The sequence below is a fragment of the Peromyscus californicus genome, unplaced genomic scaffold (genome assembly GCF_007827085.1).
Source record: "Peromyscus californicus insignis strain IS unplaced genomic scaffold, ASM782708v3 Scaffold_5__1_contigs__length_169319896, whole genome shotgun sequence".
Lineage (NCBI taxonomy): Eukaryota > Metazoa > Chordata > Mammalia > Rodentia > Cricetidae > Peromyscus > Peromyscus californicus.
Window position 1 is genome coordinate 146659308 of NW_026294573.1, and position 22538 is coordinate 146681845.

Consider the following 22538-nt stretch of genomic DNA (forward strand, 5'->3'; position numbering starts at 1 on the left):
TCGTCACTTTTTTGCCACCACAGAACGTCGTTTTATATTCGCAGATTTCCCGATCCTCACGGAATTGAGACCTTTACAAGCGGCCCAAGCGTTCAGGGGTCAGGACAGGGTGGGAAGTGACCGGGTGTTTGCGGTCAAGCACCGGAGCGGGACAGAAGAGGGACACCACGGGCCCACAGCTGCACGGGAGCCAAGGGAAGCGCGGCCGGACAGGCTGGGCCCACGGAGCCCACCCGAGGCGGCGGACACGGCGCCGGACCCCCGACCCACCGCCAGCCGCGGCTGCGCGCGTCCGAGCCCAGGGGCGGCTTGCGCACGCGCAGAGGTCGTGCGGCCCGCGAGCGGACGCGACGGTTTCTCGCGTTGCCGTGGAAACCACCCGCCCGCTCGGCTCCAGCGGGCAAGACGCGCCAATTCAAGATGGCGAAGGACCTGGATGAACTCCTGGATGAAGTCGAGACCAAATTCTGCAGGCTCGACCCCCGGAGGCTGGGCCTGGGCGAGCGGCCCAAAGGCGGCGGCGGCGGCGGCGGCGGCGGCAGCGGCAGCCACAGCGGCGACCGGAGCCGAGCCCAGGAGAAAGAGAATCTCAGGTTAATGCGGGCGGGGGACGCTCCGGGACAGCCGTGCGGGGCCCAAGGCCGCCCTCCGCCCTCCGCCGCGCGCTCCCGCGGCCCGGGCGGCCGGCGACCCTCCCCTCCCGGCTCAGACCCCGCCCCCGGGCGAGCCTGGGGGAGCCCTCCCCGAGGGGGCCCCCAGCCAGCCTGCTCACATCCTGCTTCACCCGGTTACCAGGCCACCCTTGGGCCAGTTGTTAGAAAACCTCTCCATTTTATTGTTGTTGTCTGATGTAAGCTCGAGGAGTTAGATGAGATTAGACCTGATTATTAAAGAAGTATCCATTGTAAACATCTGAATTAAATAGCCCAGTTACCTGCCATCCCCCATGCCTCCAAGGGACCCCGCAGATGATATCCAGGCCGAAACTTGTGGACACCTAAGTGTTTGGGGGTCTCAACAACAACAACAACAACAAATAAGCATCAGTCCACTGACTGCCCTTTAAAGTGAGGATTTAGGATTGGCAAGAACCCTTACTAGGATCTTTTGGAAAATTGTCGTTTGCCTAGAACATTTGGGAAAGGTCAGCGGCGTTACAGCGGTAGCTTCTCTGGTTGGGCCCTTGTGATTTCGCAGTATAACCAAATGACCAAACCTAACCTACCATGACACTTGTTTATAAAAATTCAATCTGGGGACGAGAGAAGCACTGAAAAGAGTCTAAAAGAGTTCAAAATAGAAGCCCCAACGCATTTTTTTTTAAATAGACAACTACTGGGTGTGGGAGCTCATGCCTTTAATCCCAGCACCCCAGAGGCAAGAGGGTTCCTGAGTTCGAGGCCAGCCTGGTCTACAGAGAGTTCAGTACAACCAGGGCTACACAGAGAAACTCAAAAAACTGCTAAAAAGTTTTAACACAAATGATAACAGTTCTGATTCACTAGAGGCTTCCTAAATGTGTTAAGGTGGATGGCATGAGGAGCACGTGGATAGATTCTAGTAGTGTAGGAACAGGCATGAAAGAACGCATGGCTGGGGAGGATCCACACAAAAGGCCATCTCTTCAGTATTGAGTTGCCTGCTCCAAGACAAAGAACTAAAAATAAAAATGGGCAACTAAAGTGGCCGCTTTCAAGTGGCCAACCCCCATTTGGCGGAATGTTTATGAAAATACACTTCCATTAGCTTATAAATTACTGTCTTCCATGCGGGGTTGCTTATGCCCCTGTGGCCCACGCAGCTCCATCTCCTGTTTGTACCCACTGCAGGGTCGCTCTGCAGTTCTTGTTCTTTTAGTTGTTCCTTTATGGTTGGAAAGAATGTATCATCTTAGAACCAGCGTAGAGAAGCATAGACTGTCTGGGAGCAGATGAGATGGCCTTTTGTGTGGATCCTCCCCAGCCATGCGTTCTTTCATGCCTGTTCCTACACTACTAGAATTCATCCACGTGCTCCTCAGGCCATCCACCTTAACACATTTAGGAAGCCTCTAGTGAATCAGAACTGTTATCATTTGTGTTAAAACTTTTTAGCAGGCACAGTGGTTGGAAGCTGTGCAAAAGCAACAACCAGTACCCTAAGCCAAACTTTAAATACAGTTCCTTTCTGGTATAGAATGTTTGCACTGAGCCAAAGGAAGCCATTTATGAGTTTATGAACAGACTACCTGCTGATTTCATGGCATAACTTTTATTATTTACGAATGAAAATACTGAAACTGCCTCTTAAAATCATAGCTTTGCAAATAATACGATAAATGGCCATACTACATCTGGATACCAGAAACAGCTGTAATATAAATGGTAAATGCATATAATTTGTTGAAGTGTTCAAAATGATAAAAAAAAAAAAAGAAAATATTTGAATGGCTTGTGTTTTTTTAAAGACCGATATGGGCTGAGTGAAATACTGCAATAGTAATAAAGTGGTTCAGGATGATACAGATGGGAATACTTAAAGAAAACACCATATCTGAGATGATAGCTGTAATCATAACAGCTAACATTTACTGAGTCTTTTCTGTATGCTAAATCTCCAAATGTGCTACCACTATCATCCAGGGAGGTGAATGGTGTTGCGTCTTCATTCACCAAATTTGGTAGACCTGGTGGCACTGGTCTAAGAATCAGCTGGAAGCCGGGCTGAGTAATTTAGTAAGACCAGGTCTCAGAACTAAGGAAGAAGGAAGAAGGGAGAAGAAGAAGAGGAGGAGAAGGAAAGAAAGAAAGAAAAAAGGAAGGAAGGAAGGAAGGAAGGAAGGAAGGAAGGAAGGAAGGAAGGAAGGAGCAGCTTAAATATCGATGTGCCTCTTGAAACTCTTGAATTATATGAGAAAAGAGCCTAGACAGTATGTCATCAAACCAAAGGAGGACATCTTTATAGCCTGGGCCCAGTGGAGCACACCTTTGATCTCAGGCAGAGGCAGACTGATCTCTGACTTCCAGGCTACCCAGTGGTGCATAATAAGACCTTGTCTCAAAAACAGAAAGTTAAAGGCCTCGTACACAACTGTGTCCTGTGCTTCTGAAAGATTAATCATCCGATTGGAACTGAGAGAGACCTGAATGTAGTGATTTGAGGTAAGAATTTTACTATAGTTGAGAGATGTAGAGATGAAGCCAGAGATAGAACCTTAGACCTGAAAGCAGTTTGAAAGATACTGTTTCAATGGGTCAAGTATCTCAAGTTCAGAGGAATTAGATCTCTCCAACGAGGTCAGTATCTCTAAACCAGTGATGATTTTGCAGTGGCCAGAGAAGTTCTTTAGGTTATCACAACTGGAAAAAAGTATACTATAAACATCTAGAGGTAGATAGGAACCCTAAAACACCTGGAATGTCCAGTAGCACCCCCTCTCAACATACAAGGGATATCTGACCCCAAATGTCAGTAGTTCTAAGATTAGGGCAACCATGTAGGTTACGGATACTAAATCAAATGGTGGCTATAGGCTACTTCACTTGTGAGTAAGAAAGAGTGGTAGCTTCTAGGGACAATTTTTTAGAATGGTTAAGAGTTTTGCCGTTGTTGTTATTTTCTTGGAAGTCTTTAGCATCTTTCTAAAGCAAAGGAAAATGCCAGTGTAGACGGTGAAAGACATAAAGGATAAAAGCGAGAGCAGGGCCAGCTAAGGAGGCAAAGCCTGCGGAGACTTGTATCAGCCGTTTGGAACAAGGAATGCATTCCCAGTGGTAAGTTTCAAAGTCAATACATTTCTAAAGAATGTGAACCAAAGAATCTTCTAAAACAAATCATAAACTGGTCCAATGAACTTCTGAAGGTGATTACAGTGTCCACAACATAAAAACTGTAAGAACAGTTGTCTCAGCATGTAGGTGTGTGCACTGCCCTTGGTCTGTCTGTATGGTCTTGTACATGCTTCTGGGTCTCTCTCTCAGTGCCTTTTCCTCACCTAAAAATAGACGTAATGAAAGCCTTAGGGCACTGTCTGCCTGACATTCAGTAAATAGTCACTGTTTGGGGGTGGGGGTGGCGGGAGAGTGGGCAGTGCAGGCTGGGTATTAGAACTCAGGATTGTGTCCATGCTAAACAGGTACTCTGCAATGTGCTGTATCACCAGCCCAGGGTTCTCTTAGATAGATGTTCTATGTGCAGCAGTTTGTACTAATAATCCCAGGATGGCTTCCCCTGAAGAGCATGGAGTAGTTGAGATATTCTGACAACAAGCAGTGGTTCTTTGGCTTTGGAGAGGGATTTGCTGTTTTTGATCATTTGCTGACATGAGCTTTGGCTCCTTTAGGGAAGAAATAGGGTTGTTTGACTTAAAATGGAACGCTTTATGGTATTAGAATTTCTTTATAACCTATATATTTTATATTCTCTGTGTAAGTGCTTGACATACTTTAGAAAAGTACATTCTCATTTTTAGTATAATACAGAGGCTTAAATATCATAAATACATAATAGTAGGATACATATATGAATTTGTGCCAATCAATTATATCTTTGTCTCAACAAATAGCTTATTTCTGTGTGTTTAGTTGAAGTCTTGAAAGTATATTATTGACACAAGGTTGGCCATGTCAAGGATCCTCATGCCTCGGCCCCATGAGAATGGTACAACCTTCTTGGTCAGGCTTGTTGACAAATGATTGATCTTTAGTTGAGCTAACACATCCAGAAACTATCCACAGCAGCCTCCTCCTCTTCATGCTGTTTGATAAGCACTGAGTTTCCACATTGGCGGTGGTGTGTCTCCATCAGAGCACACTATTCCCCCCCCCCCCATCCCAGCCTTTCTGTATGTAGGTATGTCATTTTTTCATCCCCAGTTACCTGAGTCAGGTCAGTCCCAAAGCCATGCAGGTTGTGACGTATTTTCATACCTGAAAAACACCCTTGAGTTATCACTCCAGCAGTGGAGTTTAAACTCTCTGACTCGTCTGTCCGTGAGTCCCGGTGAGGGTTTATGTTGTGTGTGCCTGTTTTCTTTCAGGTCAACAGAAAGCTGTAAAAAAGAAGATGACCTTGACAGTCTTATTAATGAGATATTTGAGGAACCTAACTTTGACAAAAAATCTTTTGTAAGTCACATTAAGTGTACAGTAATTCTGTCATTATTTAAGGTGCTTAGAATAGTCTCAAAAGTTAAGGCACAGTAGCCACCAAGATGTAATCCTTTGAACTCTGAGAAGTACACAGAAAGAAATTATTCCAATTAAAAGATTGTAGAGGGTAAAATATTAGAAACTGTGTGTCTCTGTTACTATCTCAGCAAGAGTAAGAAATCGGAAAAGCTGCTAGTGGAGAGGCCAACTCACACAGATCAAGTTGGTCACTTGTATTTCCTGGGGAGTGTCTAAGAACTTAACTTTTCTGAAAGGCCCAGAGAAGTCAGCTTTCAGTACAGGAACGTTTTTAGTGTCCAGAATACAATGACATTAATGTTATTCCCCAAGCCAGTGGATTTGGCTAAATTGTAGATATTTTAATGCTGTCAGTGTTTATCTATTTTAGCTTTATAAAAAGTTCAAAAAGTGATAGCCACCTGTATACTACTGTGTGAGGAACTCCTCATCATATCCACCCGTTCTAAACATGTTGACATTTTGCTATATTTTATTCTCTGAACTTTTTAAATTGACTGATCCTTCTTAACTGGCATACAGAGTACTAGGTTTCCATGTGGCTTTTTCATACACTGTTTTGGTTAGCCTTCCCCTCCTCTCTTCACCCCCCACTGCCACCCTGCTGTTTTCACACGGCCTCCGGCCTCCGTTCTAATACCCCCTCCAGTAAGACATCCCCTGTACCAATGGCCCTTTTCTTCTTTTCTGGCTTCTACAGACACTCCAAGTGATTTTATTGTGACTCTAAGTGAATCATAAACAGGGTCTCACTATTTAGCCCAAGATGGCCCAGAATTTAATTAGTGATCCCCTCACATCAGCCTTTTAGGTGGTAGAATTATAGGCGTATGCCATCATGCTCAGCTGGACTTTTTTAAAATAAATAAAAATTTAAAATACAATGTAAGATCTGTGCAAATCATACTTTACTGCCTTCCTTCCCAGACAGAACCTCTACCCTTTCCATCCACACACAGGCTTAAATATCTTAAGTACAGTAAGGAAGGCACATGTGTAAATTTGTACCAATAAACTATAGCTTTGTCTTAACAGACTTACCTTATTTCTGTAGGCTTGGTAAGTCCTGAGTGAATGTGAATTTCTATATTAGTTTGCTTTTTTTTTTTTTTTTTTTTGCTACTATATCTCGTTTTCCAACTGGATAAAAGAGAGCGGGTCTATGTAAAATATTTATCAGATAAAGAAAACAAGAAATCCAAGTGACTTGCACACCCACATTGTCAGAAGGGCGTCTGATGTGTCCTAGAAGTATTGTTCCTTACCCCAACTTCTGCGCTCGCGCTCTCTCTCTCTCTCTCTCTCTCTCTCACACACACACACACACACACACACACACACACACACACACACACACTGCATTTGTAAATTGTTCGTGGACCCAGACCGTCAACCCCAGGAACCAACAGCACACATTAACTTGCAAGTTTAGAGCCCCAGTTGTGACCCTGCATCCTGCAGGAGACATGCTTCCCAAATGAAGATACTCATGGACACTATTGAAGTGCTACAGATGTAGCAAAATATTTTCCTGTCTAGCATCAGAAAAAAATTAAGAGAGATGGTCAAGTAAAATATTTTTCCTTCTTCAACTTCTCGGCCACTAGACGAAATGAAGACATGTCTGTGCATAGTTTAGAAGCCTTTCCCTGTCTGGCTTCCTCTTGCTGGTGGTGGTCCTTGTATGCCGTTGGTTTATGATGTTTGCTACTCTATGCCAGCTAACACGTAATAAATGCTTACTAATGACAGTGATGTTAACAGAACACAAGGAACTTCTATATGGCTGTGGCTGGGCAGCTCAGCATTTTCCATGGTCATATATTGCTTGATACCATTGCATTTGATCAAAATTAATAATCCTGAAGTTACACAGGTGTTTATTTTTAGTTTAGATAAGTACCATTCAAAGCCTTTAAAAATGGGCCTGGTTTTTTTCCCCTCCTCAATTGAATTTTTCCAGAATGAAGTTTTAAATAGCAGGCCCTTCCTATGAAATCACTGAGCCCTGGTATTAACTGAAGAGGTATAAAGTGACTAAATCTTCTCATGCATAACAGCAGTAGATCAGTTTCTTAGGCTGAAAACATTGTAATTTGCAAATTCCTCAGGGAGCTCTTCTTCCCTCCTGCCTTTAAAAAGTTTTGATCACTGTTTTGGGATATCTAGAAAGGATACCACCAAATGTTTTATTTACATCATTTTAAAATATTATTGTTATAAAGTAGTTCTCTAAGCCTTTGGTCTTTTATTTTTGTTTTGTTTTTTAGCAAAAATTTAAATCTAAATCTTCAAGTAACACATCTGTCAGAGCTTCCATTCAAGGCCTCAGTAAAAGGTAAGTTGAGATTGCTTTGGTGAATTCTACGCTGAGTGAGCAGACGCCTCAAGGCTAGGTCCGTAGATTCTGTTACCATTTCAACAGCAGTGGCATTGAAGAACAAAGCACCAGTTGGCCTTCAGACAAAAGACCACTAGCAATATCTGGAGTGTGCTTAGGATCTGTGACCCCCTTAGTGTAAAGGAAATTAAGTAGGAGATTATTGCTATTGTAAATAATTTTCTGCTGTGTTCAAAAAAAGTGTTAATGGTTTCTCAAAATTAATGTTCTGTTACATACTTTAGTATTTACTTTATTCCTCACATTATTGGCACACATTTTTCTGTGACTCATTTTAACTCCTTGAGTGTTTCTGGATGCAGGCTATATCCTAAGAGAGTGATCCTGTGATAAATATCTCCTCCTTGAAATAGTTGGCTTGCTCGGGGAAAGCATATACTATAATCACAAGAACGTAGACTTGGTGAGACCAAACTAACTTCTCATGTTTCTTTTTTTTGTTATCATTTCTTTTTTTCTCCATCTGCTGAACACATCTAGCTGCAGTCCAGTGTATCTCAGTGGAAGCGCCATTCCATGTGGGATTGGAACAAATACTTCACAGAGGTAGGATGTGGAAAGTGCAGTATACTCTCTTGTTGGGATGCCCTTTGTTACAGTACAGTTGTTACTGCCTTGGCATCAGTCTGCTTTATAATGAGAGCTGTGTATTGTATTAGCCAGTCAAACGACACTTTTCTGACTCATCTCATAGTCTTGGGAAGTAACTAGTTAAGGCTGAGCTGTGCAGGTGGCACATGCCCTGTAATCCCTGCATGTGGGAGGCTGGGGCTGGATGGTTGCTATAAATTCAAGGCCAGGCCAGCCTGAGCCAACACAGCAAGCTTGACCTATATTAAAGAAGAGGTTGTGGCATTAGGTATGTATTGTTCATTGTATTGGTGCCCTTTCTGAGCCCCACTTGGATCACTGGAGTCCTGCCCAGGTTTTCACAGAACACCAGGAGTGTGTGCAAGTGTGCTTTCTTCCAAGGGCTGGAGGAGTGCCTTGTGTAGGTGAAGTGGTGCAGCTGTACAGCAGATGCCATGCCTTGGCCTCACGGATTTAAATGGCCAGAAAACATGAGAAGCTAAAGGTCTTTGTTAACCAAGTTCTCGAGCTTGACTTTATATGTTTCTAAAATAGAAACCTGTCATTTCTTGTCTCTTTCCACTCCCTTCAAGACCCTGCTCTCTGGTATAGTTCTTTTTTAAGCAGTCTTTGAGTCAAGATGCCACTCACTGCACACCCTATCACTTCTAGTCCATTCCATCACCATTTCACAGTTTGGGAGAAAACTGGTTGTAAGCAAATCTTTGCACTGCCCTCCTACTTTGGGTTCTATTTTTGGCAAAGGCCCACTCACCTACATTCTTCATATCTTCTTGCTTAGTTGTTTCTAAAACACTTGTTTATTTTTGTTCATTTTTAAGAAGAAAAGACTATGGTGAGTGACTACATATTGAGCACACTTCTGGAGGGTTGTTATATTGCACAGAAGTGGGGGCTTGGGGTAGCGCCAGCTTGGATTTTAGGAATCCAGGAGGGAGAGGCCATAGGACCAAAATGACAATGGGAGCCTGGGAAGCTGGATGCTGCCTGCTGAATATAAGCACTGAAAGATGATCGTGTGCTGAGGCCTGTCTCAGCAGAGAAGCAGAGATACAAACTGATCATAGAGGAAGCTGTCGTCTTGCTGTCTGTCCTCAGTTACCTGGGTTAGCTCGGTTGGACTCACTCATTTTCAGAGCTATGATACCTAAGGCAACCTTTGTCAAGTTACCAGGAACTCCAACAGCAATTTCCGCCATCATCCACTTCCAGCTTCTCTCTAAGCTCATCCACATCCAACTTTCCAGATGCCAGTGCTGAAGTGCGCCTCTCCAGTTCCCGTAGCAGCCAAGCTCCATCTCACCCACTCTGAACTCACTGCTGTCCTCACTGAAGTGCTTGGCCCTCCCCTTGTCTCTAGTTTCTTCCCCTGATAAGCCCTGAGGGGCTGCTGTCTGTATTAGAACACTTGTCTTTCCCACGGAAATTCCCCTGCCTCTGAGTACCTTAGCGTGTGCTGCCTGTCTAGAATGGTGCCCCTTCCTAGCACATGCCCTCTCATCTTATGTGCTTGATTCACTTACTACAGATTCGTTTTCTTAACCCATTTCAATCTCCTTTCTGTTGTTTGTTTCTTCTTTTAAATGGTTTGCATATGCACCCAAAGCCCTGAGCTAGTGACCAAAACAACATGACCAGCAAAGAAGCAGGTGAGAAAGGAAAGGATTGCACGCAGAGCCTGGAAAGGAAGGCTCTGATGGCAGCATTCTTGTCACTCTGCGCTCATACACCAACCCTTGAGAAGGGACATTATCGTCTAAAGCCTCACTCAGTAGCCTGGCCTTTGAAAATCAAACGGTTTGCAGATATCGTGAGCCCTTTCACAGCGCCGCAAGAAAGAGGGTCACAGACTGCTAGATGGCTTGGAGTTTGGGATTCCAGGAGATCAGTCATTTGGGCTGTAGTCACCACAGTCTGGGGAAAGAGAAAGGTAGCTGTGGCCTGGTGTGACTGACTATAAGGAAACGACGTCAGAGTTTAGATTTAGAATATAGAATTGATAGAATTTGAGGAATAAATGTCCATGGTACATAAGAAAGTTAACAACTTCCAGAGAGCCAGCAAAGTGACTCAGTGGGTAAAACTGCATTGCAGCCCAGCTTCATAATGTAAGTTAGAGCCCCAGAACCCGCAGGGTAGGAGGAGGGAACCAATTCCTGGAGCGTGTCCTCTGACAGCCACACATATACACACAGAAATAATAAATGAATGAAAAGAATGACTTCCAAATAGCCTGGCCTACTAGCTCATGCCTATAACCCCAGCACTTAAGAGTGTGAGGCAGGAGGCTTGCCATAAGTCTGAAGACAGCTTGGACTACATAGTAAGACCAGGCCTGCCATAGCTATATAGCAAAATCCTGTTTCTCCACCCAGCCCTGGATCCAAAAAGGCTCCCGGGTGATGTGTCCAGAATCAGTGGTACATTGCTACAAAGCAGGGGCTCAGGTTGGTAACTGGACTCTTATGCCAGGTTCCATTGTGTGAAAAGGAAGGCCTAACTGCTCTCACTGTTACAGCTGCTGCTTTGTGTTTTGTTTTGATGTGAGGCATCTTGTAGCCCAGGCTATCCTCAAACTCACCATATAGCCAAGGATGAATTTGAACTCCTGATCCTCCTGCCTCTCCCTCTCAAGTGCTGAGATTACAGGCATGTGACACCATGCCTGGCCAGCCAATACTATTTTGAAACTGTCCAAGTATCAAGACTTTGTAGCCCTCTGTGCAGATCTGATGGGATTTAACTGAGAACTACAGTCTGGGTGGTTATGTGGAAGAACTCAATTTCGGGCATTCCTGCTATAAACATCCATAAAATGGTCAGTTCTGCTTATCAGTTGGATAAACATATAGACACCTTCCTTAGTATAGTCCCTCCATATTTTACAGGGAAAAAACTTAGTTTATTCTTCATTGGAATCATGGTTTTATATTATTTTATGCTCACAGATATTTGACTTAAAATAGCTCTGGCATGGCTAACACATTTAATATTAGCCATATTTTAATTTTTAAATTGTTTTATCTTTTCCCAGACTAGCAGTATGTAGTGTGATTCTCTCTGGGTACTGGGCAGGGACAGTGAACCACTCAGTCACAGGGTTAGCAACAATACACTTGCTTTGTATTGTGACATGTGATAGATTAGATATGTTATATGCCATTTGAACTTGGGGAGGGGAGGGTTGTTGAAACATGACCTTATCAGAAAGTGAGGAGTCAAGTATATATAAATGAAATAGTTCCAGAGGAAATATTCGTAGGTCCTGAAACTAAGTACTAATTTTTATGTTCAGGGCATAAAGGAAATCAGGTGCGTTGTGCTTATTTATTTCATTCATTTTATTCCTGGATAAAGCTACAATGGAGGGTGATGCAGACTGTTTTAAAGTGTGAACATTAAAGTCCTTTGCCCAGGTGGTGGGAAGGAAATGGAACAGTAGTGGGAACATGGTGTCATTAACAAGTGGTGTAGATAAGATTGGGGTGTCCTTTCCTTTCCTTTTTTTTTTTTCTTTTTGTTTTGATTTTTTGTTTGTTTGTTTGTTTGTGGTTTTTTGAGACAAGGTTTTTCACTGTGTATCCCTGGCTGTCCTGGAACTCACTCTGTAGCCCAGGCTGGCCTTGAACTCAGAGATCCGCCTGCCTCTCTGCCTCCACGTGCTGGGATTAAAGGTTTTGCCACCACCGCCAGGCTGAGGTATCCCCTTCAAGCCAAGCAAGTTCTCTCTTAATGTATTGTAAATTCCTTGCAAGGCTGGATTAGCCCATCGGCTGGCACTAGTTATGACCTAGCAGAGTGCATCCTAGCAGCAGAATGATTTCTTAGCTGCACGTTGGCGTTAGTGTTCTCATAGGACAGTGTTTGGAAGAAAATATAGTAGTGTGAATAGATTTGATAAACTACTAAATTTTAAATTAAATTTAAAACTATATTTAACATAATGGTTGAGGTTTTACACACAAAATGTCATGAAAACCTAAAGTATGGTTCCCACAACAGCAATAATTCAGCCAAATTGCACATATGTATTAAGGTATTAAAGTTAACACTCTGTTGTGAGTATGTAATAAACTACATCTGCATAAGAACACAAGTTATGGGAGCCTTGGGAGTCATCATTTCCTGACTTACATTCAGAATCCAGTTCAAGTGTTATAAATGCAACTAACTGGGTTGAAATGCCACAGGAACTAACACCAGGTCAGCAACCACTAGCAGTTTAAAAGGAGTTCCTTATGAAACACTGTTTAGTTGTGATTGATACTTTTAGAAACATTAAGTATTAAGGGGCTAGAGAGATGGTTCAGAGGTTAAGAGCACTGGCTACTCTTGCAGACATCCTGAGTTCAATTCCCAGCAACCACATGGTGGCTTACAACCATCTATAATGAGATCCAGTGCCCTCTTCTGGCATGCAGGCAGAACACTGTATACATAATAAATCTTTAGCTGGGCGGTGGTAGCACACGCTTTTAATCCCAGCACTCAGGAGGCAGAGGCAGGTGGATCTCTGTGAGTTTGAGGCCAGCCAGGTCTACAGAGTGAGTTCTAGGACAGCCAAGGTTACATAGAGAAACCCTGTCTGAAAAAAAACAAAAACAAAAACAAAAACAAAAAAAAGGAAGAAGAAGAAATATTAAGCATTCATTCTCAAGGAAACTTTGAGACCAAAAGTTTCCCAGTATTATTCCAGTTTTGAAGTTACATATCTAAAGTTTGAGATAGTCTCATGCAGTCCAGGTTGGCCTTGAACTCACCAAGTAGCCAATGATGCTCCTTCTGCCTCCATCTTAAAAGTACTGGGGTTACAAGCATGTGCCACCTTGCCTAGCCTGTATTTTAATTTTGAAGGGGAAAATCTAATAATTAGTTTGTTTTATTTGTTGCAGAAATATTACTGAAAAAAGTATACTAGTAAAATATATTGAAACAATACACTATCGAAAAAAAAAAGCAAAGTTGGAAAATATATAAGGAAAAATTGAGTCACAGAGAAATTCCTTGACTAAAGCACTTTGTGCTCAGAGCCAGTGTGTGCACTGGCCCACTGGTCACACGGGGTCTCTTGTCTTTTCACTTTGTTGTCACCTGTAAGTACTTTGTCTACAGGACTACAACAACTGACTGCTGAAAGTTTTCTGCACTGTTACTGTGCCTGCTCACTGCTCATGCTTGTGCAGGGGCACGTGCATACTCTCGCTCGCTCCAGCTCCCGCTCCCGCTCCCCCCTCCCCCTCCCCCTCCCCCTCCCTCTCCCCCTCTCCCTCCCCCTCTCCCTTTCCCTCTCCCTCTCTTACTCTTCATCCCTCTCCTCCTCTCCTCTCTTCTCCCTGGGTGTCTTAACAACTCATCAACTTTTAGTTTTTATTAAATGTATCCATTGAATATATTTATTAAATATTAAATGGAGAAGCTTTCCGTTTCTGTTGCTGCAGCAACAATTCATAATTCTTTTTAACCTTGCTATCTATTACATTTCTTAGAGGTACCATGTTGACACATAATGCCTCAACTACATGGTGCCTACAGGAGGCTTGCTGCTTGTCACTTCCTCCTCTTGAACAGTCACTGAGTGCCTATGTCTGCCCCTGCTGTCCACGTGGTCATAATGTTGCTCTGCATTGCATCTTTGCCATCAGCGTACAAGCGTGATCTTTTCTCCCTCAAGTAGCCCATAGTAGTTTTTAAAGAAAATGCTCAAGTATATCTTGTAAGTGAGGCCAGTCCAAGCTGCCCTGTTCAGAATTCCAGCCCGTCTCCTCCCAGTGCTCCTAATTCCGGTGCCCCATGTCATTTCATTCGAAGCCCCTTTTGTCTTCTGACATACTGATAACTTATTTTCGGGGATGCTGTTTAGTTCACCTGTCACTTGAGTCTAGGACGAGCATGAAGGTCTCAGCAATTGTTTGGTAGCGAGAAAATGAAAGCCCTGATGCCAGGTTCTTTGCAAACAAACAAGTGATGATTCCAGCAGTGGTAGTTTATGGAAGACAGTTTCAGTTCAGTGTAGCAGTTCACATTCTTTCATCTGCCAATCCTCTCTTCACTTTATGTCATATTTGTTTGTATATGTATTATCCAAAACCTTTATAACATAGATGTGAAAAGTAACCTGGAAAAATTTTTTTCCTTTTTTTTAGACAGTCTTGCTGTGTAATATAGCCCTGGCTGACTTAGAATTCACTATATAGAGGCTGACTTTGAACTCACAGTGCTAGGATGTCTCCCAAGTGCTGGAATTAAAGGAGTGTGCCACCACATCCAACCAGAAAGCTTAAATATATAAACAGTCCTTTAATACAAACAATTACAATCATTAATCCATACCTTCCTGTTGCTTATTCAGCTATCTGGAGCATGCCACTACATTTTCATATTTAAACACAGCAATCATCTTTAATGCATATTTCTTTTCTCTCTGACCAGAGCATGTGACCGACTGCGTTGTGTAGCCTGTGATTTCCGGATAGTGATCTACAATGACTATATGTGGGACAAGTCATGTGATTACCTGTTCTTCAGGTATGTTTCTGAAAATTTTCACCCTATGCTTTAGTTAGGGTTTTTATTGCTTTGAAGAAACACCATGACTGCAGCAACTCTTATAAAGAAAACATTTAGTTGAGGGAACTCACAGTTTCAGAGATTCAGTCCATTATCATCATGGTAGGAAGCATGATGGCATGCAGGCGGGCATGGTGCTGGAGAAATAGCTGAGTATCCTACATTTTGCAGACAACAGGAAGTCAAACTGACAGTCATACTGAGGGAAGCTTAAGCCCACGCCACAGTGCCACACTTCTATAAGAAGGCCACACTTCCTAATAGTCCCACTCCCTTTGGGGGCCATTTTCTTTCAGACCACCACATTCTACTCCCTGGCCCACAAAGGCTTATAGCCATATCATAATGCAAAAATGCATTCAGTTCAATTTCAAAAGTCCCCATAGTCTATAATAGTCTCAGACATATTTTAAAGTTCAGAGTCTCTTCTGAAACACATGGGAATCTCTTAACAGTAATCCCCCTGTAAAAAATCAAAATCAAAAGGCAGATCACATACTTCTAACATATAATGGCACAGGATATACATTACCATTCCAAATGCAGGGAAGTGAGCATAGCAAGGAAATACGGAACCAAAGCAAAATTGAAAAACAGCTGAGCAAACTCCAAACTCTGCATCTCTATGTCTGATGTCAAAATGCTCTTCAGAATCCAACTCTTTTCAGCTTTGTTGACTGTAACACACTTCTTTTCTCATGGGCTGGATCCACTCCCTGTTAGCAGCTCTCCTCCACAGGTCCCCAAGACTCTGGCATCTCTAACATCTTGTGTTCTCCAAGTCACTCTAGGCTGCAACTTCACAGCTTCAAGCAATGGCCTCTCTACTAGGCCTCCATTCAGGGACACCCTGACACATGCCTGGCCTCACCGGCTTTATTCCATAACTCCTTTCTTCTGTCCTTAACTCTAAAGCCAGAACCACGTGGCTGAAGCTGCCAAGTTCTGCTGCTTGCTAGGGCTGGAACTTGGCCCCCTCATTTAATTACATCTTCTCCAGCTTTCTGTCCTTCTACCTAAGCTTGGCTGTCCTAAAACTTGCTCTGTAGACCAGGCTGGCCTCAAAGTCAGAGATCTGCCAACCTCTGTGTTCCCAGTGCTGGGATTAAAGACATGCACTACCACCCCCAGCTCTAAGCTTTTCTTTAATTCACAAGTTGGAAATTTAGCTGGGTGGGATCTTGCCCTGAGGTCACCACTCCCGTTATTCCATTTCTTAATCCATTTATCTCCTTGAACACAGAATTTAGCTCTATTCTAATTCCTGATACTCTTTTTCTCCTCAAAATGTTTGTTTTGTAATTTACCCTGCTCAGCTTGCTCCTTTTCATTATAAATGTCCCTTAGAGTTACCACTAATGTCCACATGACAGAGTCTATACTAGGCTGTTTTGAGATCTCCTCTGCCAATGGAATTAATCCAAAACTCTTCACTTTATCCTCAGGCAGACTCTTCAGACAAGGGTAAAAAGCAGCCACATTCTTCACCAAATTATCACAAGACGAGTCTCTAGGCCACGTACTATAACATCTTCTCCTCTGAAACCTTTTGGTCACCACAGTTGATCAAATCACACTCATCACCACTGTCTTCCATGCTCCTACTGCTATGGTCCATTAAGCAGCACTTAAAGCATTCCACTGCTTTCCAGACTAAAATACCAAAGTCCAAATTCCTCCAAATGGAACCATGGTCAGGTCTGTCCCAGCAATACCCCAGTCCCTGGTACTAACTTCTTAATTAGGGTTTTTATTGCTTTGAAGAAACACTATGACCACAGCAATTCTTATAAGGAGAACATTTAGTTGAGGGGACTCACAGTTTCAGAGGTTCAGTCCATTATCATCATGGTGGAACATAGCAGCATGTAGGCGGGCATGGTGCTGGAGAAATGGCCAAGCATTCTACATCTTGCAGACAACAGGAAGACAAATTGACCATCATACTGAGGGAAATTTGAGTAGGAATCTCAGAGCCCGCCCCCACAGTAACGCACTTCCTCCACCAAGCCCACACCTCCTAGTAGTGACACTCCCTTTGGGGGCCATTTTCTCTCCGATCACCATGCCCTGTGAAAGTATACCGTGGGCTTTTCATTGCTCGTTTTGTTGTCTTGTTGGTCTACTTGTCCAGTCAGGTGGGCTCTGGCTCTCCTCCTCCTCCTCACCTTCTTTCACTGTTTGCTGTTAGCCTAAATAAGGATGTGTTCTGAATGAGAACACAGAAGTTACCTCACTGATTTTTGTGCCCACAACCTTTGCTTGCTGCACATCAGGGTAGAGCTCTGAGAATGCCATTATCCTGCCCAGGCTTCTTCTGCTCACAGAGGACTGTTCGGATTCCTAAAATGCCATCTTCAGGACCCTCCATGATCCAACTTCTTTCCAACCTTGTCTTCCCACAATGGACTCCACCTCCACTTAGCTGCATCACAATCCTTGGTACCTCATTCTTTCCCTCTGATTTTGCAGGTCCTTTCTCCTAACACATCTGACTCCATTTTCTGTCCTCAAACCTCCTCTGTCCTTCCAGATGTGGTTCATCATGCGTCTTGCCTGCTTCTCTCACCACTGTTTCAGTTTGGAAATAAACTCACTTGTGCACTCATGTGTACACGACACCAAATAAAGCACATGGAACATAGAACTCCAGAAGTTTCACAGTCCTGACACCAAAAAAGTCTAGTGTAGCCCCCAGATCCCAGGTTCAAACCACCTACTCTTAGCTTCAACCCCTTTTACTCTCAGAATTGGGAAAATTAAATTTCAGTCCCCTTTGGGGTTGGTTTGTTTGGTTGCTTGATTGCTTGGTTTGGGTTGGGTTTTGCTATTCACTGCCTTCTGGTTAATCTAACAAGTGTCTAAATAATTCTCATAAGTCACCATCATGGACATGAATTTTTATAAGACTAGCATAGGATAGTAAGATGTGTGTAACATACAAACAGTAGCAAGCACAGGCACAGAGTAAGTTTGTAAGTGATCGACTTGGTACATGAGAAATGTACCGTGTCTCAGTCTTCCAGAATGCCAGACGTGGGGGTACACTCTGGAAACTGAGGCAGGAGGACAGTGAGTTCAAGATCAGACCTTATCACAAAAGCAGAGATACCACTTTAGTCTAGATTTTTAGTAGTCTAATTTTAGAATATAGTTTACCTAAAATAGTGATTACTAGAATTATTATACTGCTAAAACTAAATTGGTGGTTGTTACATAAGTCAGTGAAAACTACAATCTGAGCCCTCAAGAGACTTAAGAGTATGTTTAGAAAATAAGAGAATGAAACAACTAAAGAGTATGATTATCTCAACCAAGGTGCTGCACCATCACTGATGCATCTATTTCATGTAACTCCTTAGCATTTCTTAGCAACGGATGTTCTTCGGCACCTTGGTGGCCACTCTTAGAAATGGGCTCATAAGGTGGTGAGCACCCAGTTCCTGCTGAAGAAGCACAGTTCTGAGAGGGAGAAGGTGTGAGAGCATGACGCTAAGGGTGACAGCAGAGCTAGAGGACAGGGATGGTGCGTCCACCTCACCTGCAGCATCCAGAAGGCCTGGTGTAGTCAGGGAGGGTTGGAATCAGGACTTCATGCACCCTAGGTGAGCAGTCTGAGCTGAGCTATGTCCCTAGCACTTGGGGATACTTTAAAGACACAGAGAGGTGAAATCCCATAGCATGGGTGGGAGTCAGAAGTAGTTTGAACAAGAGAGAGAGAGACGGCAAGAGCTGAAGAGTACAGAGCTCAGCAGTAATACGGAGTTAAATTCAATCCTTTCAACAGTGGCTCACCGCTGAATGCTTTTAATTTGGAGAGAGGCCTAGTCTCACGTTTGTATTTTGAGACAGGGTCTCACAGTGTAGCTCTGGCTGGCCTGGAACTTGCTTAGCAGATCAAGATTTCTTGAACTTGTGGCATCTTCCTGCCTATTTCCTTGGTGCTCAGCTTACAGGCATTCACTACCACACTCAGCTTCAGATTTTAGCTTTTAAGGGATAATGGACTACCATATAGGGAAAGCAGGCCAGTGGAGAATCAGGAGGATTAATGAAGAGATGTTACAGTAATTCATGAATGAAAGTTTGTGTAGCACAGCAGTGAGAAAGGCAGAGAGATACTACAGACAGCATCTTAAGATGAATCTCCTTAGGCTTCTGTCTTGGCTCACACAGATGGACTTTGCTAACGTCCTTTTAAAAGAAGAATTAGACATTGGATTACAGGAATTGCTGAAACTGTCTCTGAAGCCATGAGATTGGGTGTGGTTACCCAAGAGGGCAGCTTGGAAGAGGCCAATGCAGAGTTAGGGGCTATTCTGTTAAGAATGTGTTTTGAGGCTTACATGGTAAAGGAAGGGTATTTATTAAGGAAGGAGCAATGGGGTCTTGAATGCTGATGGAAAAGGAGTTTGTGTGGGAAGAGGAGGACCACCTCCTCTGTGTCAGAAGGGGACAGTGAGACACTTGATAGGGTCATGAGTGCTCACTAGGAAGATACCACTTCTGCTGGTCCCGCTTTTAGAATTAGGGTGTGATCTGATGAAACTAAGGGTAGAGGAGAGTAAATGAAACACCAGGAAAACGTGGACTGATTCCCCGAGGGAAAGCAGGCTGGCTAGTGAATAAATGAAAGGTTTCAGAGTCATCAGGTGTCCCCAGAGCAGAGCAGCTTCTGTGTTTCGTGGTGCCAGGGCCATACTTGCTGCAGGATGCTGTACAGGTGCTGTATCGTGTTCTTTCACAAGTCGGGGAATACACATATGCTAGCCTTCACATGCTGCAGAACGTAGTAAAGGAAACAGAAGCTGCATCTGCAGACCATCCTGCCACTACAGCTTAATAAAATGCTTGTACTTTTCTGTTAAAATGTATTCTCCTTAAAGGAAAATAATGACATGATAAATGCCTCTTTAAAAGTGCTTGAAAGCTATTGGGTCTCCTGGTATCCGTGTTTCCTGTTCTTAAAAATCTCTAAGCAGTCAGTCAACTATCAAGTGCTAAGTTTAACACAACATAGTGAACATTGAGTAAAGCGTGTATAGCTCATTTCATTAACTTAGTTTTCCTGGACCTGCTTTTTCATTCTAATAAAACCAGATTTTTCTGTTCTCCCCCAGTTCTTCATAGCCCTAGCTAGGTCACTACTGGTGTAAGTGTCACTTCCCTAAACTCAGACACTTGGCCCAGAAGGTCTCTAGGGTTTCCTTAGGTTCTCACCACCGTCTAGTGTCTGAATTTGCACACTGCAATAGTGAATGTGGTACACATTGACCACCAGAGGGCAGTTTGGAAACCGCCTTCTCCTGCAGGGATACCGTAAGTCATGATCTTGGCCACCACGCCTCTTTAGCAAATGCACTGCATTTCATAATTTCTCTTTGGTTTTTTAACCCCCAATGTTTTATTTTTAGCTCGTCCAGTTTTATTTTCCAAAGATATGTTCATAAATATATTGCATGAATTGCAAAGATCATAATTGGTTTTTTTTAATCACTGAACTTACAGTAACTTCTGTATTCTTGTAATAATCAAAGCCAATTGTTGTCATTTTAGTAATTGTCTTCTCGTTGCTTCAGTTACTTTTTGCATTATTAACACTTCAGGATAGGTACTTTGTTGCTGCTATACTAAAGAAGCAGGTGATTTAAACTAATGAAAGAAATAACTGAGTTCAGCAGAGAGAACTAACAGACTTGTTTTCCTGGTTAAAAAAAAAAAAAAGTGTGCTATAGCTAATGCATCAGAAGCCCACAGCCTCTCACCTGCCATAGGCCTTTATGACACACGTGAGTGTCTGAGGTAGGAGGGAGCACCTTCACACTCCCCCTTCTGTTCCCATTCATCTCTGACTAGTGACGTCAGAACAATCACGTCTAGAAGATTGTCATTAAAAAGTATGACTGTCTGAGAAACACAGTCAAACAGAACACCTACGTATGACTTCTCCTTTTGTGGACACTGTACTCAAGCCTGCCTGTTTTGCCACAGAAACAACATGCCGGAATTCCACAAACTAAAAGCAAAGTTGATCCAGAAGAAAGGAGCACGGGCGTATGCCTGCCAGTGTAGCTGGAGAACGGTTGAAGAACTGACTGACCTGCAGGCGGATCATCAGCTTCGCTGGGTTTGTGGTAAACACTGAGAAGGCAGACCACGCACATTCTTAGCAGCACCTATGAGAGCAAGCCCCATTACCACGCTTGGGTATCAGTACATAGCGGGGCTGTGCCCTTGGGGAAAAGGCAGTGAGTTTTGTGTAACTACACAAATCGTTGGAGCCCGAATGGACTGACACCACGGCAGTGCTCTTTGGACATGGGCGTTTCACTCAGTAGGAATATCTGAATTTACTAGCCTATCTCTAGTTAGGGGTTGAAATTGTGGCATGTATGCAAACTTACAGCCTTTCCGTAGCAACTGTAGCTCCGACTGCTAAAGCTCTCACACATTCCTCGGGTGTCGCCGCGAACAAGCGCCCAGCTGCCAGGGCAGAGAGGTCATTGGACGTAAGTGTTCATGGTTCCTGCTCTGATCCGTGGTTACCAGAGACCACAAGTTAAACATGAGAAAGAAGCAGATGGCCATCATGAACTGGAGGGTTGTCAAGAGTACAGTCCGTTGTAAACCCTGCCTATATGTATCACATCTTGTCTCACCAGCGCAGTTCAGTATTGTGCACAGTAGTAATAGTAATGGTAATGTTACCATGTTTAGCGTACTCCCTCCTTTGCTCATTGAAATATCGAAAGTTAGTTTCCTATTAGCGAATATCTATTTATATATAAAAGATTTTTGATGTAACTAAAATTACTAAAGTCCTTCAAATAAGTAGGACTATTGTTGGATTTTACAAGTATACTTTCCATTTTACAAGTATAATTCCATCAAATGAGCAGCACCTTTTCAGGCAACCTGTGGACTTTCTAGCACTATCAGGCTGATCCATCATTTATTGAGGCAGAGCTAACCAGTGGGTAGCCTGTCGGGCTCCTGCCTGTTATCACTGAGATGGGAGGGACTCTATCATAGTAACGTGTTCAAGAAATGCATTGTCTCTGTTTCACCTCCCAGCCCCATAGATATTTCAGGGCCTTCCTAGTCTGCCAAAATTCTCCTCTGTGCATCTACTTCCCGTGTGTCTGTATTACTCGGTTTAAGTGTGTGGCACCGGGCACTCTGAAAGGATGTACAGTTTAGCACAGATAGGGTCTGCTTGGTTTTATGTTAACTCCGTACCAGCCACCCGACATCACTCTGATGGCCAAAAGCCTTTTCCCAGGCTGGGGGTCTGGCTCAGTGGAGAGGGCTTACATAGCATGTGCAGGGCCCTGAGCTCGACCCTGCAGCACAAAACACCAGAAAGAAAGATAGAAAAGCAAGCTTTTCCTGACCATGGCACAGTTATGTCTTTGTAAAACTTTGATCGCAACAAAAGAAATCTCAAAGTGGCTGATGCTCGCATTTTTGTATTAAGATATATTTACAGGTTTTATCTTTCAATAAATCTTTTTACTCAAAATTATATTTGTATGGTTGTGTAATAAACATGGAAAATTTTGATTGACAACGTGTATTCCCAAAAAAAAATAGCAGAGCAGCAGCATGCACGTATGTACGTACGTACCCAGAAACCCATGAAGGTTGAGTGCCTTGGTGCACACTTGTACTCCCAGCACCTAAAAGACTGAGGAAAGAGGACTGGGAGTTCACAGCCAGCCTGGCCTGCAAAGTGAAAACCGGTGTCAAAATGAAAAGTGAGAGAGAGAGGAAGCCTGCCAGTTAATCTGGTTAGCCGTGAGGATCATTTC

At 43.4% G+C, this 22538-nt stretch overlaps 1 protein-coding gene across 2 annotated transcripts; it reads left to right on the top strand.

Annotated features, from left to right (window-relative positions):
* Positions 1 to 341: 341 nt before the first annotated feature.
* Cfap418 (cilia and flagella associated protein 418) lies at positions 342 to 22252 on the top strand. 2 transcript variants are annotated; one of them, XM_052716587.1, is made up of 6 exons: positions 347 to 593; positions 5018 to 5105; positions 7439 to 7506; positions 8050 to 8115; positions 14590 to 14685; positions 20719 to 22252. In XM_052716587.1, exons 1-6 carry the CDS (start codon positions 421 to 423, stop codon positions 20870 to 20872), a joined length of 645 nt encoding a protein of 214 aa, XP_052572547.1. In that variant the 5' UTR covers positions 347 to 420; the 3' UTR covers positions 20873 to 22252. The 2 variants fall into 2 exon arrangements, with proteins under 2 accessions (XP_052572548.1, XP_052572547.1); XM_052716588.1 differs by lacking the exon at positions 8050 to 8115 and having other exon boundaries at positions 342 to 593.
* The last annotated feature ends 286 nt before the right edge of the window (positions 22253 to 22538 follow it).

Coding starts and splice junctions, on each gene's coding strand:
- Cfap418 (XM_052716587.1), top strand. CDS start 421: ATGGCGAAGGACCTGGATGAACTCCTGGATGAAGTCGAGACCAAATTC. Junction 594..5,017: donor CAGGAGAAAGAGAATCTCAG/GTTAATGCGGGC, acceptor GTTTTCTTTCAG/GTCAACAGAAAGCTGTAAAA. Junction 7,507..8,049: donor ATTCAAGGCCTCAGTAAAAG/GTAAGTTGAGAT, acceptor GAACACATCTAG/CTGCAGTCCAGTGTATCTCA.